The sequence below is a fragment of the Pseudomyrmex gracilis genome, unplaced genomic scaffold, assembly GCF_002006095.1.
Source record: "Pseudomyrmex gracilis isolate BER0280 unplaced genomic scaffold, ASM200609v1 scaffold_128, whole genome shotgun sequence".
NCBI lineage: Eukaryota > Metazoa > Arthropoda > Insecta > Hymenoptera > Formicidae > Pseudomyrmex > Pseudomyrmex gracilis.
The window spans coordinates 426,455-450,005 of record NW_018020712.1 but is presented as its reverse complement, the minus strand read 5'-3'; the positions used below and the strand labels follow the sequence as shown (position 1 = coordinate 450,005).

Below are 23,551 nucleotides of genomic sequence, written 5' to 3'. Positions count from 1 at the left end.
CATTATCTGCGGAAGACGCATTTCGTATGTTGACTCGTATACGACTTGTGTATATGACTTGTGACGTACATGAGTTCTATTTCTTGACGTATTAGACACAAAGAAAGAGAGAGAGAGAGAGACGGGGGACATTAATATTTATTAAAGTAAGCACAATAATTTTCTAAATCGATAAATATAAAGAAAGGCTACAAAGAGCCAAAAAAAAACGCGGATGTTTGTGCGCAGATTAATATTTTTTTTATTATTAAAAACTACGTTACGAGCCCTCTTCAAAGTTTGACGTCGCAAATGAATTTCTTCAAAGTTATTAAAAACTATGCTCTCTCTCAACGCAAATTATTGAAACGCCTGCGCACAGCGCGAGCGCGGTTTTGATAACAATAAAAAAACAATATCAATCTGCGCGCGCACAAATATCCGCGTTTTTCGTGATCTTTCTTTATATATTTAGTGATTTCTTGATTTTCTTTGAGTCTAATTTTTTAAGAACTATTTGATAATATTTGAATTTCTATCAGTGAGTGTTAGAAGAATAAATGTGCGAATTAAGTTCTAATTAAATTTAAAAATTATATCACACACACACATAGAGTTCCGATACTAAGTATCTTTTTAAAAGGCTCGGCTTTGAAGTTTTTGTCAGAGCATCCGTATTCCAACTATTTTCCGTTTATAAATGAGACGTAGTACGTACATGCATGCGTACACATACACACAAACGTCTCCGCAGCTTTTGACCTCGTTTGATCCGCTCACGGTAGACATTCAGAAATATTGGGGTGGAACGCGCGCGCATTCGGTGGATGTAGACTCCGTACTTGACGTATTCGGAATTGTTCGGACTTTATCAAGTGAAGGGATTTGAGGATTTTGGAGACGCGCGCGCGTTACGCGAAATCCGAACGGTGGAGTACAACGGACGATCGATTCATCAGGAACACTGTGTCCTCTTGTCCGTTAATAATAACCCAAATGATGGTTTCCACGTTCAAGTTGCTTGTGGACGATAATTGGCGCGCGATACACAGAGCACGAGATATAGAGATAGAGAAAGACGAGATGATGCTCGATACCACGTCTTGCGCTTTCGCGCGCGTTGGTGAATCGCCGGAGCGTAAATATGCATGTGTGTGACAGTGTTGAAAGCGGATATTTCGCGAGAGCGAGACGCGCGATATTTGCACTGCAAATGGCACAGTCGGCGCGCGACGACGCCGAGTTTTCCAGGGAAGTTTCCTTTTGTCAACGCGCCGTGCGAAGGATGAGAATACACAAATCAATTACACAAAAGCGCGTACGTGCTCCGCGCGACGCTTTTCACGGCGGAGGTAAATAATCGAGCGGTTGCGTTTTATTCCCCACGCATTCTGTAAAAAAAAAAAAAAAAAAAAAAAAAAATAACGAAAATAGAGAAAATTCTGTTGAATTGAAAGAAAGGAAAATTCATTTCCCGCGTGATATCGTACGGTCTGCAACTGGTTTTGAAGTGCCGCTTTGCGTATGTTACACACGTAACGTTGATCGTGTCAAACTCAAAGGGATGATAGATATGTTTCTAAAACTAGCATACATTTACAGAGTGCTTCAAAAAAATGTTAACACTTTTTATGGAAGCAACTTTTTTTTTTTTTAGAGAAACAAGTACACACTTGCAACAAAACACGGCAACTGCAACTACGTCGCGTAACATCGACGCAATGTGTGGATAGATGTTTTGTAACTTCGCGCCAAACATTTAAGCGCAACATTGCCGTTTCGCAACGAAGTTACACCGCGTCCCGTCGGTATTTCTGCGCCGCGTCAAAAGATGTTACCGCCGTGAGGTCGGCCATTTGAAAAGGTTTAAAAAACAAATGAGCGTAACATAGTAATATTTTTTTGTCCATATTATATTATATCTCACGAATATATGTCACAGCGAGATGTAAGAATGTTATTGTTCCCGACGTGTAATAATTTGTCTCGAACGTGTACACGTAACATCACTACCATCCGATTGTTTTTACAACGGTGTGTTGCAGTTGTTACGTTCCGTTTCAAGTGTGTGACAACCTGCCGCGACGCGATATCAAAATAACAAACGTATTTTGTCTTCAAAGAGAGTCTTCTGTATTTGCCGTTATTGTCAATACAGATTCTTTTGGAATCTTCTGCGGGGGATGATTTCCAGAGCCTTGAAGGCACATTTCGCACACGTGTATTTTTTTCAACACATGTGTTAACATTTTTTTTTTTTTTTTAAATCATCCTGTACTTCTCTTTTTCTAAATGCAAAGCTTCGCACAAGAATTTTTTTCTGTGTGAAAATTTTCATAGAAAATGAATAGCAAGGAGAAAAAAAGTGCTCTGTCTCAAACGCTAAGTTTGCGCATGCATCTGTGTTCATTTTTCTGAAGAACAAACGACAGCTGCTCTGTCACAAAGATCTAATTTATAAAGTTTTCGCAATTTATCTCTCTCCGAATGCGTAGAAAGAGAAAGAGAAAGAGAGAGAGAGAGAGAGAGAAAGAAAACTTGGAACACGGTTTAAAACGGGATATATATTTCTTTCTCTTTCTACAATCTAAAGTCTTCTATATATATACATAAGTCGGGCTCTTCTCCCACAATTCAACCCAGGCAAGCTGAACGTTTTTCAGGCAATTACGTGCAATAAAGGGATTTTCTGTCACCTTTCTCGGACATCTGATCGACGGAAAAACGACGAAGAAGCGAGAAAAGCACGTTAATATACTTATTGTTCCTTCCTTCTCTCTTGTCGGCTAAAACGCGGATTCGTCATGCAAGTTTCAACACTTACGGCCATTCCCGTCATTTTTTCCCACTTTCGTTTGAACACAATCTCTCTCTCTCTCTCTCTCTCTCTCTCTCTCTTTCTCTCTCTCTCAAGTCAAGCACTTTTTTATTAGACTTGCGTGTGTTGGGTCTCTAAAAAAGAAAGGGTCTTTTGCCTTCGATAAATAATCCGTTTTGTCGAAAAAAAATATCGCGTCCGTTTCTTTATCTCGGGATCAAACTGGCTACTAACCCTTGCGCACTCGAAGTTGAAAATAATAAAAAAATTCAGTCTACCGTTTCATAGAACGCGATACGAAACGTATACGCCGATGATAGCCGCGATCGATATCCTCTTATCCCCTTCATAATGTTCACAAAAGACGTTCGATAACTTCCGCCGTTATTGTAATCTATTTGACTGTTGTACTTCGAAAGAGATTAATTCAACAGAGGATTAATTCAACAGAGGATTAATTCAACAACGAAAGAGATGGATTGAGAGAGAGAGAGAAAGAGAGAGAGAACTTCCAAAGTAAATCCACCTGTTTCGGCAGCGACTTAATTGGGAAATTGGAACAGCGTCGTGTTTGCACGGCGAATCTTTGTATCGTGATCACGTCAATTTACGCTTACCGGACGAGTCTGCGGAGGGCCAGCTGGCACGGGGAATAACCGGTGGCAGGACACTGAGCAATAACAGAGGCAGACCGCCCCCGATACTTGGATTTCGTTGCGGAATCGAAGTGTTTGATGAGGCGCGCGACGGTTTTTCCATTTCTTGCGCCAGTTGTTTCTCCAATCTGGCCAGTTCAAGTTCCAGCTGTGCCATCTCACGACGATAAACCCGATTTTGCACCTCCACGCGATACTGCAGCTCTCTGTCGTTTTACGGAAACAATTGACATCGATGAATGTTTTCCGAAGAAATAGTCCAAGTTTCCAAAACTCTGATAATCAATCTTTTGACAGAGAGATTTTGCCAAGTTTTGCAGAAAATATTTGGTTGCGATACAATACAAATTTCGCAAACTACTAACTACCGTTTCGCGAAGGAAACAATATTTCTGTCGTCAGAGCAAAAAAAAAGAAAAAAAAACAGATGACACAACTTCTTTCTTACTGTCCCTCAAGAGTCCAGCACATAGACAGACGCAATAAAAGAGTCTGGAGATCGATCTACCCGACCGATTAGCTCCATTACGGAAGCCTTTAGCGAACAATGCTATTGTGCTTTAGCGTCTCTTCTCATAACTCGTACTTTTCGATTTTCTTCAGCTCCGGGTCGGAAGGAGAGAAGACTTTTCCGATCACTCACCTTCTGTCGTCGGTGACGAATCTGCGTGTGTTGCATTCGATCTTCAAACCGAGGCTCTGCACAACCGGATCGTCTCTCTCGCCCGCGAGGATGTTCGCCAGTTGCGGCAGGAAGAGCAACGCCAGAGTTGCCGTCGTCGAGGCCAGAATCAGGGCAGTGATGGTGACGAAGGCCAGGGTCGCGCGATCGGGCATCAGATTGGCCAGCACCACGACGATGCCTGATGTGATCACCACGAAGTACACGCTCATGCCGATGTATTGCGAGTCGTTCAGCGCCGGGATCTTTACGTGTCTGAAACCGATCAGCGATTCGCGCTCAGCAGTTTAACGCGTATTTCCTTCGATTAGCGTGTGTGACGAGACTTGTTCCTGCGACTTGATTTTCTCCGCGCAGCTATCTATTTCATCTAAACTGGTCTTCTCGATTTTCGAGAAGAATGAGAGAGCGGAAGCCCGGATTACACGATGTAACAGAACCCTCCCGCGGGAATTACAGATACGCGAGATATTAATGTCCGGCCTGCTTAGGAAACAGCGTAAAATATGCAGCGGATTATCTGTCTCTCTCTCTCTCTCTCTGTGTTATCGGGGGAGCCGACCTGTTTTAGAGAGAGAGAGAGAGTCCGCGAACTTCGAGACGTCTTTATCCTAAACTCTCACCTCGTTTCCCAAGCCATGTAGACCCCGACTACCAGCAGTAAACCTTTGTAAACGTAGAGAGCGCTTAGCCAGCCGTTGGTGTGCTGCGAGCGGCACACCTCCACCTGTACGAGCAAACAAGAGAGCCACGAGAGTTAATTGGCCGCAGCTCGCTGACGATAATTACTGTAACCGTGTGACATTCAGCCCGTGAAACGACCGTTCGCAAACCGAGACGGCGAAAAACGAGCCAGATGCGTTCTATTCCCTTTTCGTGCGTACGTTACCTGAGGCTGATAGACGACCCCGCGATCTTGAGGACTGATCTCCAGTGTCAGGTTCTGCAGGTGACGCTGCATCGGGTCCAAAATCACCCACAGAGTCACCACGATTACGTCGATCACCAGCAGCATGCAGATCAGAAATATCAGCGGAGTGTCCTGCAGCAGCTGTGGAAGAAAATTCGATAACTCTGTGATTTACGCGAACGGAGTACGGTCGTCGTTTTTCTATACAAAACGAAAGCGCGCACGGGATTCTCATCGTGCGATACAAATATTGATTTCGCGTTTGATCACGTAGAAACGGCACGGCGAACGAGAAAATTATTGTTCTCGTATCGTGGCTAACCTTGTTCTTCACAACCCCGCTGCGGCTTCTGGTGAAGATCCTGTGTACGCGATAAGTCTTCGTGAACATGGAACCGAAAGCCAGAGAGAAGCCGGCCGATAACAGATATACTCGCGCCTGTAGATACAAAACGACGGTTATGGTAATTCGTATTTTTCCAAATTAATTTTAATAATTTAACTAATAAAAATTTTAATAAATATTAATAATTAACTCATGAAAAAACTGTTGCGTACAAGTGATGATTATTGTGTCTCGTTGCTGATTACTGCGCATTCGTGTGATTTTATTAATTTTCGTAGTCAGTACGTAACTGCACTATTACTACTGAGAAAAAAAAATTATTTCTTATCAACGATTCTTATCAATAATTGTCTGTTGAGAGAGATCAACTTGCTTTGGTTCAACATTCGTATATTATAAAGCACATATTATTAATTAATACTCTTTTCTTTTTTGTTAAAAACTTAATTAATTTAAAAAAGTTTCATTTATAATTGAAATAATGAAATAAGAATTTAATTAATATTAAATACATATTTGATATATTAATATATCAATTCGTATTATATACTATAAAAGATATATAATAAAATATATTACATAAAATTATTAATAATTAAAATTAATGATGCAGATCTAAAAATAATTTTCGTTTTTGGTCATATTTTTACAATTAAATTAAGTAATCTACTTTTTCAAACTTTTTCAAAATCCAAATGGCTAACAAACTTTGTACGCTAGTTTACAAAATGTACATTGATAATATTATAATAATAATTTATAACGTGATAATTTATAACGTTCATTATCTATGTGAAATTAACGCCAATAATATGGAGAGATAAGAGAGTCACAAGTGTCGTTATATATATTATTTCTCGTAATAGATGATAATATCACCTTGCACACCGTTGGATAATAACCATCGCTGTCAGGTAACGTAGCGTCGTCCAGCCCCAAAAGTATAACAGCCCCGTAGACGAGACCACAACCAACGGCCGCCATATTATTCAGCCGCGGGCTTGAAAGTTTTATGCTTCTGCCAATATCGAGAAATAATAGAGTGATATATCGTGATGATTTGCATATAGATTTGTAGACATATAACAAGTGTTGTATTCCCGTGGATAAACTGTCTTCATTTATTTCGTTTCGCAGAATTGCCCCGTGTGCGTATATATCTTTACACTTTTATTAAAATAACACATTTATCCTTTTGAAGAGAGAAAAGAAAGTGTTCCGAGACTACAAGGTAAAGTAATCAAATTATTTACTTGAAAACTGTCCTGTAGTCTCGGAACATCTGATCTGAGTTTTCTCTCTTCAAAAAGAGAAATGTGTTATTTATTTATAATTTAATAAGTAACCTAGTAAGATTTTTGAAAAATTTTATGTAATTCTTTGTCAAAACTTCTAGATGATTCTTTGTCGAAAATTAAAAAAAATTTTTCATAAACATATATCTCTCCCTGAGGAGTCGACCCCTTCAAAGAGCGAGGTGACAATTAAGTTTATATTTTTGCTCAAATTTTTAACAAGTTACAAAAAATGTAATTTAGTCGACATTTTGCACTAGTAAAAAGTTATCAATATTGTGTTTTATATTTCTCTTGTAAAGAAGGTTAAACCAGCAACGTCTATTTAATTTTTTTATTAGAACCTGTAATAAGAAATGGAAATGTGTGTGTGATCATCTCTCATGTAAAAATCTGCTAAAAAATAAAAAAAATTCTTAAAGGAATCAAGTCTTTCTAACGCATACGTTTAGATATCACATTCCGGCTTGTTAAAGGTTCTAAAAATTTAAGAAAGAGAAATAAAAATCTAATTTTCATCTCACTCTCTGAAGGAAGGTGTAACTTCTTAGAGAAAGAAATAAGATATATGTTGACACAAAAGAGATTTTCTTTAATTTTTCACAAAGAATCATCTCTTGAAAGATTTTGCACTTATTTGGAATCATCATGTATCTATTAAACAGCAAAAAGCCGAGCATTAGCTCGGAATGTTTTTGTGTTTCGTTTATGTCGAGTGTATGACGAGTTGTGCTTGTATTTTTGTTGTAACATCGAGCTTACTTGTGCTTGCGAAAATGAAGATTGAAAGCCAGGAAAGCAAGAGCCAGGGTAACGCCGACGCTGGCTATGCAGGTAATAACGAGGAACGCGGCGGGCGCCACCGTTACCATTCGTAATCTGCGTACAACAACAAATTCTATCACTCACGTCACAGCTCTCGCGGATTATTAAAATTATTATTATTATCATTATTATTATTATCATCATCGAGCGATGTTATCGAACACACAGCGCGCAAATTAATTTAACGCGTTGTTTCGCGATGTTATAATTACTCCCCGCGCGATTGCCGCACAAGTGCATTACGCTAACTTGGTGCACAGAGCACACAATGTGCTGCAATTATGTCGACGAAATACATATAACGCGCGGCGTTGTTGTAACGTCGAGCCGATTAAACATATGACAGATACGACGATGATTTGAGATTACGTCACGTGATTGTTTTGTTTTGTGCGGCGAGTTGATTATTTTATCATATATTTTCACACATTCGCGCGAGAAGAACCATTAATCTTTATCGCGGATTATGAAATCCGACATTTAAACGTTGATAAGATCGGACACGATGAAAATACACGTTGGGAAAATACGCATTTATTATTTTCCCATCGTGTTAGAAATACATTGTTTCAACGATGGATCACTCGACCGTGTGAATCTGCAAAATGTGTTTATTCAGGTCAGACGCATCGGGTTATTGATATATGCAAATTAGGATAATCAGAGTGTCTCATTTAACCCGATAACGCTCGAACGATTCAGTCAAGTGTGATAATACTGATAGTACGTTACCGGAAGACTCTGCGAGCCGCTGGCACTTGGCCTCCGGGCCATCTTGTAGCCTCGCATCCCGGACAGTTCATTAACAGTTTTCCATCTTCGGGGGTGTAGATGGCTATTCTTCTGATAATCGATCCTGCAATATCGAAAAAAGTTCGCGATCAACCAACCCCGCGTGGTCACTTCCTCTCCCCCGCCCTTGGCAAAGACAACGCGCGCGCCAAATCAAATTGCAGTTCGAATTGCGGCGCAGATTTTGCCCGCGGGTTTTTCATAATATTATGCAGGTCAATTAGCAGTCATCACTTAAGAGCAATTAATTGCGCGTATGTTTATTCGAGAAATTTTCCAACATTTTATCGTATACACATTTATACGTTGCACTTCACTGCGGGGAATGGAAATCAATTAACGGAGATGCAAAAAGGTGCGCATGATGAAGTGCGGTAATATGAATTTTGTGCATATATAGGGATACAACCTATCGATTTTCACTTCAAACTACATTTCTTGCTTTATTTAGAAGTTGCTTTTTCTTTTTTTTTTTTTTCCGCGATTGCCTGATATATATAATGGTTCGCGTCGGGAAAAATAAGTAGCGGAAAGAGATCGAGACGTCCAAAGAGACGTTTATTCAAAGTTTGAAGCGCAATTTCTTCTCTCTTGCCTTTCCTGATTATTTGCCCTCACCTATCGTTCGGTGCTCGTTATTGAAAAGAATCTCGAAGCAGAAATTAATTACTTTTCTAACGTTCTCGAAATTGACGTGTAAGTGTAAAAGAAAAAAGCATCGCGAAATGCAGCTTCCGAATAAAAGATCGACAGTGTTAAGCGATTCTCAATTGTGTCTGGTCGAGCTTTTTTAAGTGGCACTTTGAATCTCCAATATCAATTCCAGCAAAACAGACGTGACTACTGCCAAGTGTTGATGATTATCTTCTTATTGGGAATAGAATTACAGCGCGCGAGAGGTGTCGAAAGTGCGACGTTAATCAAACTCCGAGACTTCAATTCCTTCTCTACCTCATCGTTCGCTGTCCTTAGAAAATCCATTACCCGCTTCGTTTTTCTCTCGGTATTCGTCCGGCGATTTATCCGCTGAAGTCGATAAGCTCGGATATTCGCGAAGCTGGCAAAAGGTGAATTGCGGGTCCTGCTATCACACCGCAGACTCTGAAGTCGAAATTTTAATGAAAAATCTATTCGGATAACGTATTAAGTATCGGTCGACTAATGTACTTTCTTGAAAGCAATCGTCTCACAAAAGAAAAAAATCATAACTACTTGGAAATTGATTTTAATTTCTCTCTTCTTTTGCCTCATTTCAATCTAAAAAATTAAATTTCTTACTCATTTCTTACTCATTTCTTCTCAAGTTTTTTTAAATTACTACATTTTCAAATTGAGTTTTTTTTCTGTCAGTTTTTCTGTTAAATACAATTATTTTAATTTTATTATTTGAAGTCTTTATGTAATTATAGTATAATTATAGAAAATGTTGTGTAAACTTTCTGAGAGCCAATCGCAGAGAGGAGGAAATTAATTTTAATTCATTAATTTATTATTAGTTTGTATTGTTCATACATATCAATCGATTTTCACCTAATATTGTTTTTTTTTATTACAGTTTTTCATTAACATATATCGTTCTTATAAAGAATAACAGTTTTTTGTATGTTTAATATTTGTTTTTCTTTTTTACTAAATTTTTTCTTAAGTTTTTTAATTACATTTTTCAAATTGAATTCTTTTCTTATTAACTAAATTTATTTTAATAAAGAGTTTATGTAATTAGTATACGTAAGGAAATTATATACTTCTTTTCGTAATAGGTAAATGTACTTTATGGTAACACAGCGTCGGCTAATCAATTGTCCGACTCAACAGTATTATGTAACTGGAGAATTGTTACATTCTGGCAATAGAGAGAGAGATGCTACTGTATCGGTCAATTGAATTTCGAAGTCCTGGTCGTAACAATCATGCACATCGCTGACGATGCGATATCCAAATTGTCTTCAATGGATATGTATATCAGGCGCGTGGTTTCAGAAAATAATGCTAATTTGGCTGTAATACGAATTGCGAAGTGAAGAGCTGTTAATAGCTGAATATAAATTACGGTCGGGAAAACGATTGTTTCTTGGAAATTTGCATTCGCAGGGATATCGGTTTGTTCCTAATGAATTTCTCTTTAAGTAAACTCTCTCCTACTCGGTATTCGAATAAATATCCGAATTTAACACAACGAGTTGAAATTCAATTTTGAGAAATGCGATAAATTTACACGCTTTATCCTTTGCATCTAAACACAAATTATATACATAGTTACACACTTTTCGTTCTTCTATATGTTATGTACATATATAATTAGATACGTAATTATAATTTCATTAGAAAACTATAATATAATTATGTCACGTGAAACGTGATATTAATAATTTATTGACAAGCAAAATTGTAATCATTTAATAATTTATTCTACTATATTCTTCTATTTTGCTAGAACGCGCGTTGTGAGAAATACATTTTCCGCAAAAGTGTTTTGCAAATACATATATGCGCACGCGCGCGCGCGTTTGAAAAATAAAAAAACTTCGACCGAAACTAATCCTCAAGGCGTAATCTCTGTTTTCGTAAATTCAAAGTCTTCAGTAAAATACTTATCGCACAACGTAAATGCGAATCGCATAACATAAACCGAGAGTGCACTTTAAGCAATTTATTGTTATGTTCATTATACAGAATGTCTTACTTAGAAACATGGAGCCACGCTCCGTTCGTGCTCGCTCGGCGATTTTCTTTTTATCGCGCATACAGACGAAGGAAAAAAGCTAAGCTGCGTTACGTCAAACTTAATTCGAGGACCAACAAAGGATAGTTCGTACTCTTGCATTTATTCTTTCTGCTCTCTCAAAGTAGGAAACGAGAGAGTAATTTATGCTATCCGCCTTTTTATTTCTTCTCGCGCGCGCGCGCGTTTTGTTTATTTTGTTTTATCCACCTGAATTTCCTCTTCGTTTAAGCGCTCAAATGCGTTTTATCCGAAATTTAATTCGCGTAGCTATGCAAATATCTCCGATAAAATTTTCTCTGCTCGTGTATTACGTTATACATACTTTTATAAAATTATATATATAACAATATAATATGTTCAAAAAATAGAGAACGGAAATATATACACGTATAGAAAGAAATACATACGACGCAACTACACACACACACACACACACACCTCTTTCTTTATTAAACTTATATACACGTGTAATATACAAAAAATTAAAATAAAAAAAGTGAAAAGTTATCCGCGTCAATTTTTCACGTGTTTTTCATCGCACGAAACGGACTTTATTCTGAATCCATGCATTTGTTCATTTTTCAGCTCGTTTGCCGATCTCTCGCGAACGGCACGGAGAAATTATTATTTGATGGCCAGAGAAGAATTAACGCCCGTAATTTCATGTCCGTAATAAATTGTCAGTCAATGCTGCGGATCGCGTATTCGCTCGGTCGTTTCTGAGCGTAAATGGCGGATAAAAGGATTTGTTGCCCGTAGTTTATAGATGGTTTCAGTTTTTTTTTCTTTTTTTTTTTTTTTTTTTAATGTCTACTATAACTCCGACATCGCGACGCAATTTCTGCGGCACGACCGCCGTAATATTTTATGATAAATCCGCGACAACGCGCGCGACGCGACTGTGTTCTCTTGGTTAATCTCGGCGCGCGCGACAACTGGCCCGCGACAAATTTTAGACATCGCGCGTGAAATAATGCACATTGTCTCGCTCCGCAAGACAAATAGATCGATGCTGTGTTTTTCCTGTGTGGAAATTACACGCCATTTTCAAATGAAAGTTTCGAAGGTTGCAATAAATAAGGCGAAAGCCGGCAATCGATAGATGACTAATGAGAAAGCGGCGAAAACGACAAAATGAAATAACGACACAATAAATGTTAGTGACGTGAACGCAATTGCCCGGATATTGCTTGGAAGAGAGAAAAAGAGAAAGCGGAAGATCTTCGAAATACCCGATACAAGTCCATTTGACCAATCTCGCCTGGGAGATCGTCAGAGAGACGAGACTCTCGGTTATCTCGTTGCTGTAAATAAAGTGGGATTCAATCGCGCGCCGCAGTTTTCCCGTTCGTTCACGTCCAATATTCACGTCTCCGACGTGATATGCAAATAACTTGGTTTATCACCTTGCTGCTTTTTCTCTCAAGTCGCGCTCTCGAACACGCGCGCGCCAAGAGTCGACTCGATAACCGTTAACGCAGTATGTCTCGTAACGCATGTGTCTCGTATCGAAATCTGTCATATATTGCGCTACTATATATCCATATATGTGCCTCGGTAACCCTCGGTTGACCCATCGCACACGTGAAATTGTCTAGTCAGTTCGCTCCGTCTCTCCCCGGATGAGTTCCCTTCATCGGTCATTACATCCCCCAAATGAGGATGCGTGATAGACAACGTGATAGATATCGCGCTATCAAGCAATTTCCTCCGTGATTTGTTACACGAAGGATAGAGAGACAGAGGGTTGTCCTAATTTTCGTCCGTTCAGCTCTAACGTATCGCCGCTGAAAAGCCGCCGTGTGCGACTCAACGCGACTTACCATGTGTCATGAATTGTGATAGATTGCGGTGGAAGTTTGACAGGTGAAAACGAGCGCATAGTGTGACAAAAAAAAAAGAAAAGAAAAAAAAAAACAAACCAAAAACAAAAAAAACAAAAAAAAAAAATATCGGAAGATAGGTCACAGGTGGGAAAAGCGCAGCGGTCAGTCGATGCTATTTAATTTGTCCAAAGAGCGGGAGGCTCTTTGTACGCGCCTTCTCTGTAGTCGCTTATTGGTGCCGGAAATACTACGTGCCAGTTCGTTGACTTTTATCTGAAATCGATGCCGCCGACGCGGTGCTAAAAAAGAAGACGCTTCCCTCGCGCCCGTATCCGAACAAGGTTAACGAGTTGAGCGATGAGCGCGTGATATACCGCAGACGGCGGCGAGCGGGTGTTTATCAAAACGGCGCGGCGTGAAAATGGCGTACTCGGGAGAAGGAGGGAAAGTGTCGTCACTTTATCCGCGACGGAGTTCATAACGCTTTTTAGCGAATTGTATCTAAAAACCGTCTTAATGAAAGACATCTCTCTCTCTCTCTTTCTTTTTTTCGCCGCGAAGATAATTTTTTTGCGTTGACACGTGACTGATGATTTTCCACGAAGCGGAAAATTATTCTCTCGTGCGGTTTTTTCGCCGCGCAACGTGATCTCACCGCAACCTCGTCGAAAGTTTTCGAAGAATTACGAGCGTTGAAAATAAAATAAAATCTCAAGCAATGGAAAGAGAAAAGGGAAAGGAGGAAGGGAAGAGAAGGAAGAGATCCGCAAATTTAAGCAAAGTGTTCGGTTTCTCTTTGTTAAGCCGAGTGGTGTGGGGCGAGATGGATGCCAATATTCGTCGGGAACTTTGTCGGACTCTTTCAAGCTGCAACGGGATTCGATAACTCGAAAGGGGGAGGGAGGATGCTTGTGCAATCCTTCTAAGCGATGTTCCTTCCTCTCAACTGATAATGAGAAACAATTAATTTATCTCTCCGCAACGTGTAGCAACAACGTCGATTAAACTGAAACTCGCGTCCACATTCATACGCATTAAACATTCATCGCATTCAAATGAACTTTCGCTCGAGCAATTTTCGAGCAACAAAAGAGCCGAAGGAGCTTTTTTTTCTTTTTTTTTTTTTTTTTCCCCTATCGGAGCTTTTAAGAGATTGTTTGAGTCTCCTTCCGTTGTCGTTTTTAGGCAAACAACAGGTTACAGAGACAAACACACCGCACCGGGGCCCGAGAAACAATGAGCCGCGGCCTCGATTCCGAATGCGCGTCGGAAGTAGCATAAGGCAATACCACTGCCGCGTATGCGACACAGTGGAAATATCGCGCAATATCTCCGCCCATTATTCGTCTCTCGCACATATTAACCGGAGGCGCGAGCGAATACGCGCGCGCGTTATACATCCGCGATAGGAGGCTTAATTTCGTGGAGAATTCTGCGGCCGGAATCGTGAGCATACCGGAGGCCGGTGCTTCCGCGCCGGGGCCACTCGAATTATGTGCCGGTATTGTGCCGCGGAGAGAGAGAGAGAGAGAGAGAGAGCAAGTTCTCTTGACCCATTGTTCGCCGCCGGCGGCACATCGTGGATTTCGAATCTCGTCGGTGCAACCAGAATCTCTCCGGGACGAATCACGTGTGTGCATTCGCGCAAGACGGCCGGATCCTTTCTCCTTCGGTAACGCCGCTCGGTAGCGGTGCGCGCGTATGCGTCGCGAATTGTATCAGTCGGAAAAGCCGATATTCGCGCGTGTGGCGCGGTTACATCGCGTGAAAAATTCGTCCCGTGCGAAAATTCCACACACGTCGATATGCCACCGCACTCGAATCTCGTTTTCCATCACGAAGATTTTCGCCCCGCTGTTATATTTCGCACACATATTTCTGACGAATTTTCGGCATTTATTCAAAAATTTCGAGAAACGGAAAACCGTAAACGTGCGGCGTTTCGCACCACCTGCCCGCGGCGTGCACTTCTATCCTCTTGCATTTTAATGACGCAATTTTCGATTGCGAGTGTCATGGGAGAATTTCATACGAATGCGTGACGCGGAACGATTTCTCGCGTTTCTTTGACAACTCAGGCAGCCGGGACGACCTCTTCGTCTCTAAATAGTTAATTTAGTTGAAATTGCATCTGCAATTTTATCAACACATTTTCTCTTTCTCTCTCTCTCTCTCTCTTCCTCTCTCTCTTTCTCTTTCTCCGCGCAGGATAAATTTCAACGAGAACGTGTGCGAACATCTCTCTCGCGAGAGTAATGCGAAAGCAATTACGACGGCATTTATCTTGGTTTTGCGACCTCGCATTTTCCATTATTTGACCGCAGCGCGCAGCGCACATCGAGGTGCGGTGTTGACGCGCCGCGCGCGCTGTAATTATACCGACGCGTTAATTACCGCGGTAACGGTGACCATGTTCTACGGGTAAGGGTCGAAAACCATTTTCGGATCGAAAGCTTTCGCGCAAAATTTTACGATGTATGATAATACCGAACGGGGGTATGACATTCTTCCTTTCTCGTCGCTCGAAGCGCGCACTAAGCTCGGCCATTATCATTGCCTGTAATCCGATAAACAGGAACAGCCTGCGTCACACCGTGAGGTCGAATGCGAACGATGGAAAATATTGGTTTAGCGCGCGGTAATATCATTAAAAATACATCTAGGTTCTTTGCTTGTACGCGCGCGCGCGTCCGCATTCAATGCTTTTTCTTCCCTCGATTTCGACGAGAGTCCATTCTCATTAATAATTCATTGAACTTTTTACTCGGCTGATAGCGACCGGTCGGATATTGTCAATCTCGCGGGGTGTTATATATCGCGAGATTCACGACGGGAGACGATCCTGGTTTCACGATTATATAGCGAACGACTGCGGTATCCGGTGAGGGAGGTACATAAACCGCCGCCGCGACATTGGCCGACCTGATGTTTGACCTGCTCCTTATTCCCTGCGACGCGAGGGAAACTTCTTTCCCTCTCCTCTCGTGTCTCACGGATATTCTTACGAGTATTAGACTTCGGCGCCGGCGGGGGATTTAAGCGCTCCTTTTATTTTCAGGATACGTTAACTCGCTCTCTCGACCATGTGGCGGTGCTTCCGCTTTCCGTATACGACGACGGAAAAATAAAATTCGCCGTCGCGAGACGCTATAACGTGACGCGCCGCAAAACAAAAAAAAAAAAAAAAAGAAACTGAATAAGCGATTTGTCGCGCGCCGCGCGCACTCGTTCGGGTCTTAATAAATGTGAATTTAAGATCGGCCGACAACGAGTTGCCTCCGAGTAAGCGGATTTTGCGCGTTGAAAATTCACTTTTGCTCTCGTATATTTGATTAGCTTCTTAATTTCGTTCTCGCGCGCGGCTGCACTTATTCACACTAACAATTTTCACGAAGCTAAAAGCATCGCACGCGTTGTGTGTGGGAGAAAAAGTTTGTGCAACTTATATACTTACAAACCAGATGAGAGAAACACAGAAAAGCAAACGCGGAGTTACTGTCGCGACGCAAACAGACCGTCGAGAAGCCGTAAATTTCGCGAGCAAATATTAGTCAATTTATCTCGGGAAATAAATCCTGCAAAGAACTTTTTTATGCGGATTTTCGGTCCGTTGTATTTCTGAAAAAAAAAAAAAAACGAGTGAGAAAAAGAGCTTTTCCAATATTGAAATATCACGCAGAAAAATAGCGGACTATGTTAGAAGACTTAATGCCGTATTGGAAATCCATAGAAAAAAGTTGCGCACGGTGCATTTAATTTAACGGAATCGCAAGTGATTGATCGCAATTAAAATATTGAGGTTAAGACGGAATTACTGGACACACCGATCAAGATAGGTTTGGTTGTCCGATGCGTAACCTGATTTGATCAAATCTTATAGATTCAGTCTAGGGTTGCAATATTTGTTCTCTTTGACGCCTTGACATACAAAGATACGGTCTCGTAGCCGTCACGTGTTAGCCGTCCTATTATTATTATACCCCAGCAAACACAAAGTAACAGTTACGTAACATTAATGTTATAATTTCCCACTCAACAATATAACTGCTACAAGGCATGTTACATTGCAGTCACATATCGTTGAGTGGGAAATTATAACATTAATGTTACGTTACTGTTACTTTGTGAAATTATAACATTAATGTTACGTTACTGTTACCTCGCTGGGACAGAACTGTTGAATTGTTGTTTAATTTGTTATTTGATTAGTTTTTTTTTTAATAAAGAAAACTAATCTTAAAAGTTTAAGACCGAATCGAATATCGGGTCTCGAACCAAGAATTTCATCCTGAAAATACAGATGCCAGAACAAATTTATGTGTTGGACGAACTTTCGAGATTCTGTCCGACGCGACCCGAGGCTCGGGTAGCCGCACACTCTTATTCTTTAATTAATTTTGGTTATTGCGTTATATTTTCTTGTATGTATATTATATATTTGGCAATGTATAAATATTATAATTCTTTGTTGAACTTGCACACATAAATGTTAAGTTGAAAAATAAATAGCATTTTCGAATTTCATTTAATTCGTGTGTCGAGAGCTTAAGAACATGTAATCTCAGATTTGTCTCTGCACAGGTATGTTCAGCATGCTTTTAGCCTCTTCTATAGCTCTTCGACACACTTTTCTAGTGAGACTCCGAGCGCGCTCGTTTTGGACGGTTTAAGCGTCGTTATATTGCTTTTTAAATGTGGACTAAAGATAGATCGACGTTCAAAGCGCATGAGCGTCCAGAGCGAACGCATTCCTTCCGAATCACCGATAAAGCGACGAGATTCGAACGTGATCGGCTCAACACCGAGTTATCTCCCGTAACGTATACGTGCGTAATGTTCCGAATCGCGTTTAAGATTTTGATATCTTCATCGATGTAGCGTTGCTAAATACACGCGGCAAATGTTGCCGCACCTGACTATACTATCAGCAATACGCATACGTGCGTAAACCTATTTAATTAACTCGTATGTAACCTGAGGCAACACGATATAAGTGGTCGATAACATATCGATTTTCTGTTAAGCCAAGAGACGTTTGATTGCACGCATTATGACGTTCCGATTGTTTAAACGGCGTTACAGAATATTATTAACCCTGCGTGAACAAACCTCAAAAATGATCTACGAGTCAGACAGACCGGGTCTGTGAAATCCGCGCGAAATCGAATATCTCCGCGAAAAATCAATTTTTAAATCAATCGATCAATTATTTTTTCAAGTTTGCGTTTTTTTAAATTGAAAATTTGAACGATTCTGCGTCGATAAAAAAATATCGATCAAATTGAAAAACTCTCTAGTAGTTTCGAAGACATAATCGTTAAAAAAAAAAATAATTTTTACTAAAACTATCGATGCGCAATTTTTGAGCGGGTCTGGTAGATCCATGTCTGTCCGCAAAAGATTAAATAGCGAACCGATTTGCACACACAGCCGCGAAATATAATCCGCGATGTCCCGAATACAATCACCTGTGTGTATATTGTTTCTAACACACAAACACACACACACACACACACAAATCGAGATAGGTCAAAGACGTTAAGTGCTTAACTTCAGTTTCAAACTTTAAAGATATAAGAGGATGATTAAATGCAAATCTGATGCGTCACATGTGGCAAGAAACATCGTGCAATTTTGAGCACAAGAGGCGCTCAGTTTTATAATTCAATACCGAGTTCCGCGAACGAAGTTCGCAGTTTCTCGCAGAGTCGAGTTACGCCGAGTTAAGCAGTTCGCGCGAGATATCAGGTCTGGGGCGATTTCTCTTGAAGGGAAAGGGTTCCGGACAAATGGGAATGTCGCGCCGAGTTTTCTCCGGCACTTTATTAGCGCTAAAGAGGACGATGTGATACATGTAAGTTTCATCGATTAATAATAAAATCCTTACGACACACGATGATATAAAACTCAATCGTGCGGAAATGAATATCTTCCTCTCAACGGGGATTCAACGAATTTATTGTGCGGACGCGATACGCGAAAGACTCCAACTGGTACAAATAGCTTAAATATATGAACGACAATGGCCAAGCCATTCGGAAAATTGACAAAAGAGAGTAACCTAACTTAAAAACAGCTTATCTCTCTCCGATGACAAACGCTAATGAAAACCGGTTACCGCATCGTTTGTGTATGTGCGTTCACATATCCCGTTCCCTTTATGTCCCTCTTTGCGGCAAATGCGGATAATCCTATTTGCGCATATCGGAAAAGAGGCGACGTATTTCGCTGAAACAGCGAGATGCGCGTGCGGTCTCGTTACCGCGCGCACTTAAAATATTGCGCAATGTTATAACAAACTTGAATTTTGTCAAAATTCGCGCTCGTGCGCGAATGCGTGCGGCAGAAGAAAATGACCGGGAAAAAAAGCAATCACAGGAAGCGCGTCATTAACCTGCGAGACCTTTCCGCAGTGTATGTGTGTTTTTTTTCGAGAGATTAACTCGCGTTACATGCATACATACATATATACCTCGTGACCGCGCGCGGCGACGCAACGTTAATCTAGCGTTATAACGATAAAGACTAATTTTTAATTTAATACCGTCGCGTTGCATCCGCGTCTCGCTCCGTGTGTATGATTATTTTTAAAACGCGACGAGGGAACAACGCGCGCGCGGCGACTATCAAAAATTAGATACGCGCGTCAGCATTTGCGGCTACGACAGACGTCGGGTGGTGCGTGTGTGTTATTTTTGTTTTGTCGACTTCGCAGTTTTAACGACCGCCTCGAGCGCATTAATGTTATTTATGTGTTGATTTAAAATATTTATTAATGTCTAACAACGTGACGGGAACGGGAAATGAACAAACGTGTGTGTAATTTTCAATTTTCAGAAGACAGAACACAACTGATTTATTTGCCGTTAAAATTTGCGTTATCCGACGTGTGTGTGTGCGAATTCTGAAAAAGGAATATAATTGCCGCTGGCGGCAATTCATTTAAATGCATGACACGCTTCGCCAGATACGTATCAGCACTTACAAAAATGTTCGAGAGATCGAAGCAATTTGCGAGGCATCGATAACGGCGAGAGATTGATCTTTTTTTTCTTTTTTTGAGGGGGAGGGGGGTGGGGGGAAGATTCTCCATATCAAAGCGAAGGAAACGAATATTCTCGTTTCGAGATTCACAGCGATCGCGTAACATGCAAAGCGACGTCTAAAAGAAGGAGGATTGGGTTTTCTATTTGAAAGAGAGCTGTTGTGCTGTGTATTGCGCGCGCGCGAGCGCGTAGATATCGCGAAACCGCGCGAGTACAGAGAAATATCGAGAATATTGGGGTTCTAAAGCGGGAATGCTCGTAAACAAAACGCATTAGCGGGATACTAGAGGCGACGTGTACACACATATATATGTATATATATATATATATATATATATATATATATATACACACCTCATAATAGAAAACTCATAAATTGGATTATACGCGCGTCCACGCGCCGATTATCCCCTGACAAGGGAACACGCGATATTCCGCGTCGTTAGAACGCGGGCTATTGTCGAGCGCTTTCAATCCGGCGGTTATATCGTTCTATCGTTCTAGCGGAAGCCATTGTGCGCATTTAACGTCGTTGTTGACATTAGGGCCGAACGAATGAAGCGCAAAGTCCAGAGAGCGCGGTCCAGCGCTCGGTGATTCGTCAGTGAATCTTGCTCGGTTCAACAAATAGCGCGTTTATCGCGGCAAACTCTCGTCGAACCGACCAGAGTTTGCCTGATTCCTTCCAGTTTGCGCCAATTGAATCGTTAAATTTAGACATTCCTCCTCTAAAACTCGGGAAAAGTTTCGTTGGAGAGAAATTTCCCCGGGAATTAAGACAAAAGTTTTCTCGACACACTTTTTGTTGTCTTTGGATATGAGAGCACACAATGCAATTAACACCGGCAACGTGGTTCTACGTCATTTTAAAATTTAGTTTTGTTTGTTTTAACAAACATATATAGCGTGGTGTGATAAAGCGACATTTTGTATATTTATATCCATTGAAAAAATAGCAAAACTTGGCGATGTTCGAATAATGTCTCGCGAATGTGTTGTAAGAAAAAACGTTTTACACATAATTGCAACATTAATTGCAAATATTTCGCAGCGATATCCACTTGTAGCGTGATTCAATCGAACTTACCGTGCATCTGGTAAAACGCCGTGATTCCAACGCGATCGGCATCGTCGAAAGAAACCGGTCCCTGCGAACATAACGAGAGAGCGAACGTGTGAAACAACAAATGTATGAAATGACAAAGAGACGCGAAAGAACGACACGTGAAGGTAGGGTACACGAGGTAACGTCATAAAATATAAAAAAGCAATTAGAGTTTCGTAACTGGAACGTGAGGCCAATTATTCACCGTTCGTAAATTAACGATATCGTCGTAGGTATCGATTTTGCGCGCGCGAGAATTACGGGATCTTACTTTGGCGAAACTTTATCACATCAAAGAAAAGAGAAAGTTATAACGTTGCGCTAACTTTAAAGAAAATTTGTCTAAAGTTTCATTTCTCTCCTCGGTCGTCACTCCAACTTTTAAAAAACTGTGCTCGACGTTTCTCCTCTGTTAAAGGAAATAATACTCTCCGAGAGTTGACGCCAAAGAGAATCTCTCCGTGAACAACACGGGGATGCAGGTAGCTACCCTAGTAAATGTCTTGTATGTGCGGATTTAGTGCGGGTCAATCTCAGTACTTTTCCTCCGCGTGGCGTGGAGCTTCCCTCACTGGGTTTTGCGAACGTATGTAATAAACGGTCGTTCTCTCGGGGAGAGGCGAGCGCTTTTATTTATCCTTCGGCTGTGCGCCGAAACTTCTCCTTACCGAAACTCCGACAAAGTGCAGCAGCTTAAGCTGCTCCAACAGACGATAGGTGAAGTCCCGTCTCGTGTGCTTGTAGTTCGCCATGCTCTCGTTCTGCCGATTCAGGAAGACCTCGGTTCTGGCGAGGGCGAACGCCATCGCCCACACGGCGTCGTATGTTTGCCCCGCGAATTTCGAGTGCGCGACGCCTCTATTAGCCAGTTCCGTCCTGAATTTCTCGCTGGACTGCAAAATGAACAACGTGTGCGACACACGTTATATGAAGTGAACGGACACAGTTCGCGAAACACTCGCAAATCCCGTTCAAATTAATTAAAAAAATTGAGGGGAGAGAGAGAGAGACAGAGAGAACGCGGATGAGCTCGAATTGACGAACGAGCGTAAATTTAATTTGTCGTTTGCATCAACGAGGAAGCGCGTATGTGTTCTCCCTCGTTCACTCGAGAGAAAGAGAGAGAGAGAGAGAGAGAGAGAGAGAGAGAGAGAGAGACAGAGAAAAAAAACGAGATACGCGTTGAGCGTGAAGAAAAAAAATTTGATTTCATATTAATTTAACATTTTTACTTGTTGTGAAAGAGAGAGCTGTGCGATAATATTCGCGAAAGAAAAAGCAGAGAAAATATTCTATCGTTTGACGATGTTTTTATTTAAGATAACATCGATAAACAGCGCACTTCAAGCCGCACTACAATGATGCAGTTTGCTATTCGTTAGAATTAAATTAGCGTGTGGAACATTTTTCTTGAAAATGCGATAAATCATAGCAAGTGACTGCAAATAGTTCGTAATAGATTAGCGCGTAATGAGCGTCCCTTTTTCCAACAAGTTAGTTGAAAAGTACGGTCGCGCTTTCTGTGATACCTCGCTCAAGCATCGTGTGACGTACACTTGAATTTATAATTTGATGTTCTGGATCGGAACTTTGAGGATTGCGCACCGAAGAGGAAAATAGTGATGTCGGCCTTTCCCTTTGTCGAGCATACTTGAAATACTCTTCCAGCGGCTTAACTTTTCGGAACGTTGTATCCCGTACTTATCTCGTGTGCGCCGTAAAGTTGCGCGATTATACTTTCGAAAGAACGTTAAACTCGTCGTATTTCACACATGTGTGTGTTGTCCGTTTCCGGTCTTCGTATTATTACAATACGACTTTCGCGAGTATTGAGATTTTTAATTCAGAAACTCGTTAATATATCAATGTACAACCAACAGTAAGTATTAAGATCGATACGAGTACCAATATGTCGGATGTGCGTGCAATTACATGCGATATATAATTATTTGCGTTCTGTAAACGTGTAGATTAATACACGTGGAAATTGGTGAATTAAATTTAATTCAAAAATTCACTAACTTGCATCTTATATGTGTGAAATACCCGATTTATCACCACAAAAATTAAAAAATCTGTTGCGAAAAAGACACTTTGGCCAGGAGTCAAACTCGGATTTCCCGCATTTTGTGATTCAAAAGAAGTAAATAAATATACATGTAATTTTGCACGTACGTCCGACGATATTGGCTCGTATCGATCCCAATACTTAATTGATATTTTTATTGCGACGCGCAAACGTTTCAACGTGGCGTATAATCAACGAAATCATCGGATCGTCTTGTTCTATTAATATCTTCTATATGAATTTAGCCGGTCAAAAGGTTCTGACTGTCAATATCGACACAGTCAGAAACCTTCTCGTCAAACGCCGTGTTATTTTTGTCGTGGAGACGTGAAATTACACGGGCGATAACGTGAAATTATTCATGACCATACCGTTGGAAGAAATGTGTCTCACGACACGTAGCTAGGGACAGTTCTATATTGGAAACGCGTTCGGCAGAAAACGTCGGTCGAATATAACGTGAAAAGAGCGCGACGTG

General features: G+C 40.8%; 1 protein-coding gene across 3 annotated transcripts in view; it reads right to left on the bottom strand.

The window, feature by feature from the left end:
• LOC109856631 (gamma-aminobutyric acid type B receptor subunit 1) overlaps positions 1 to 23,551 on the bottom strand; it is a 75,838-nt gene that overhangs the window by 5,597 nt on the left and 46,690 nt on the right. For 2 of the 3 annotated variants that reach the window (XM_020432132.1, XM_020432131.1), the window contains exons 7-16: positions 21,674 to 21,898; positions 20,988 to 21,048; positions 8,244 to 8,367; positions 7,449 to 7,565; positions 6,271 to 6,409; positions 5,368 to 5,484; positions 5,025 to 5,186; positions 4,759 to 4,862; positions 4,097 to 4,390; positions 3,415 to 3,659 (exon numbers count right to left, since the gene is read on the bottom strand). In XM_020432132.1, the coding sequence (XP_020287721.1) occupies positions 3,415 to 3,659; positions 4,097 to 4,390; positions 4,759 to 4,862; positions 5,025 to 5,186; positions 5,368 to 5,484; positions 6,271 to 6,409; positions 7,449 to 7,565; positions 8,244 to 8,367; positions 20,988 to 21,048; positions 21,674 to 21,898 (1,588 nt within the window). Of the gene's footprint in view, positions 1 to 2,675; positions 2,689 to 3,414; positions 3,660 to 4,096; positions 4,391 to 4,758; positions 4,863 to 5,024; positions 5,187 to 5,367; positions 5,485 to 6,270; positions 6,410 to 7,448; positions 7,566 to 8,243; positions 8,368 to 20,987; positions 21,049 to 21,673; positions 21,899 to 23,551 lie in introns of all 3 variants that reach the window. The other variant, XM_020432133.1, reaches the window with a different exon arrangement.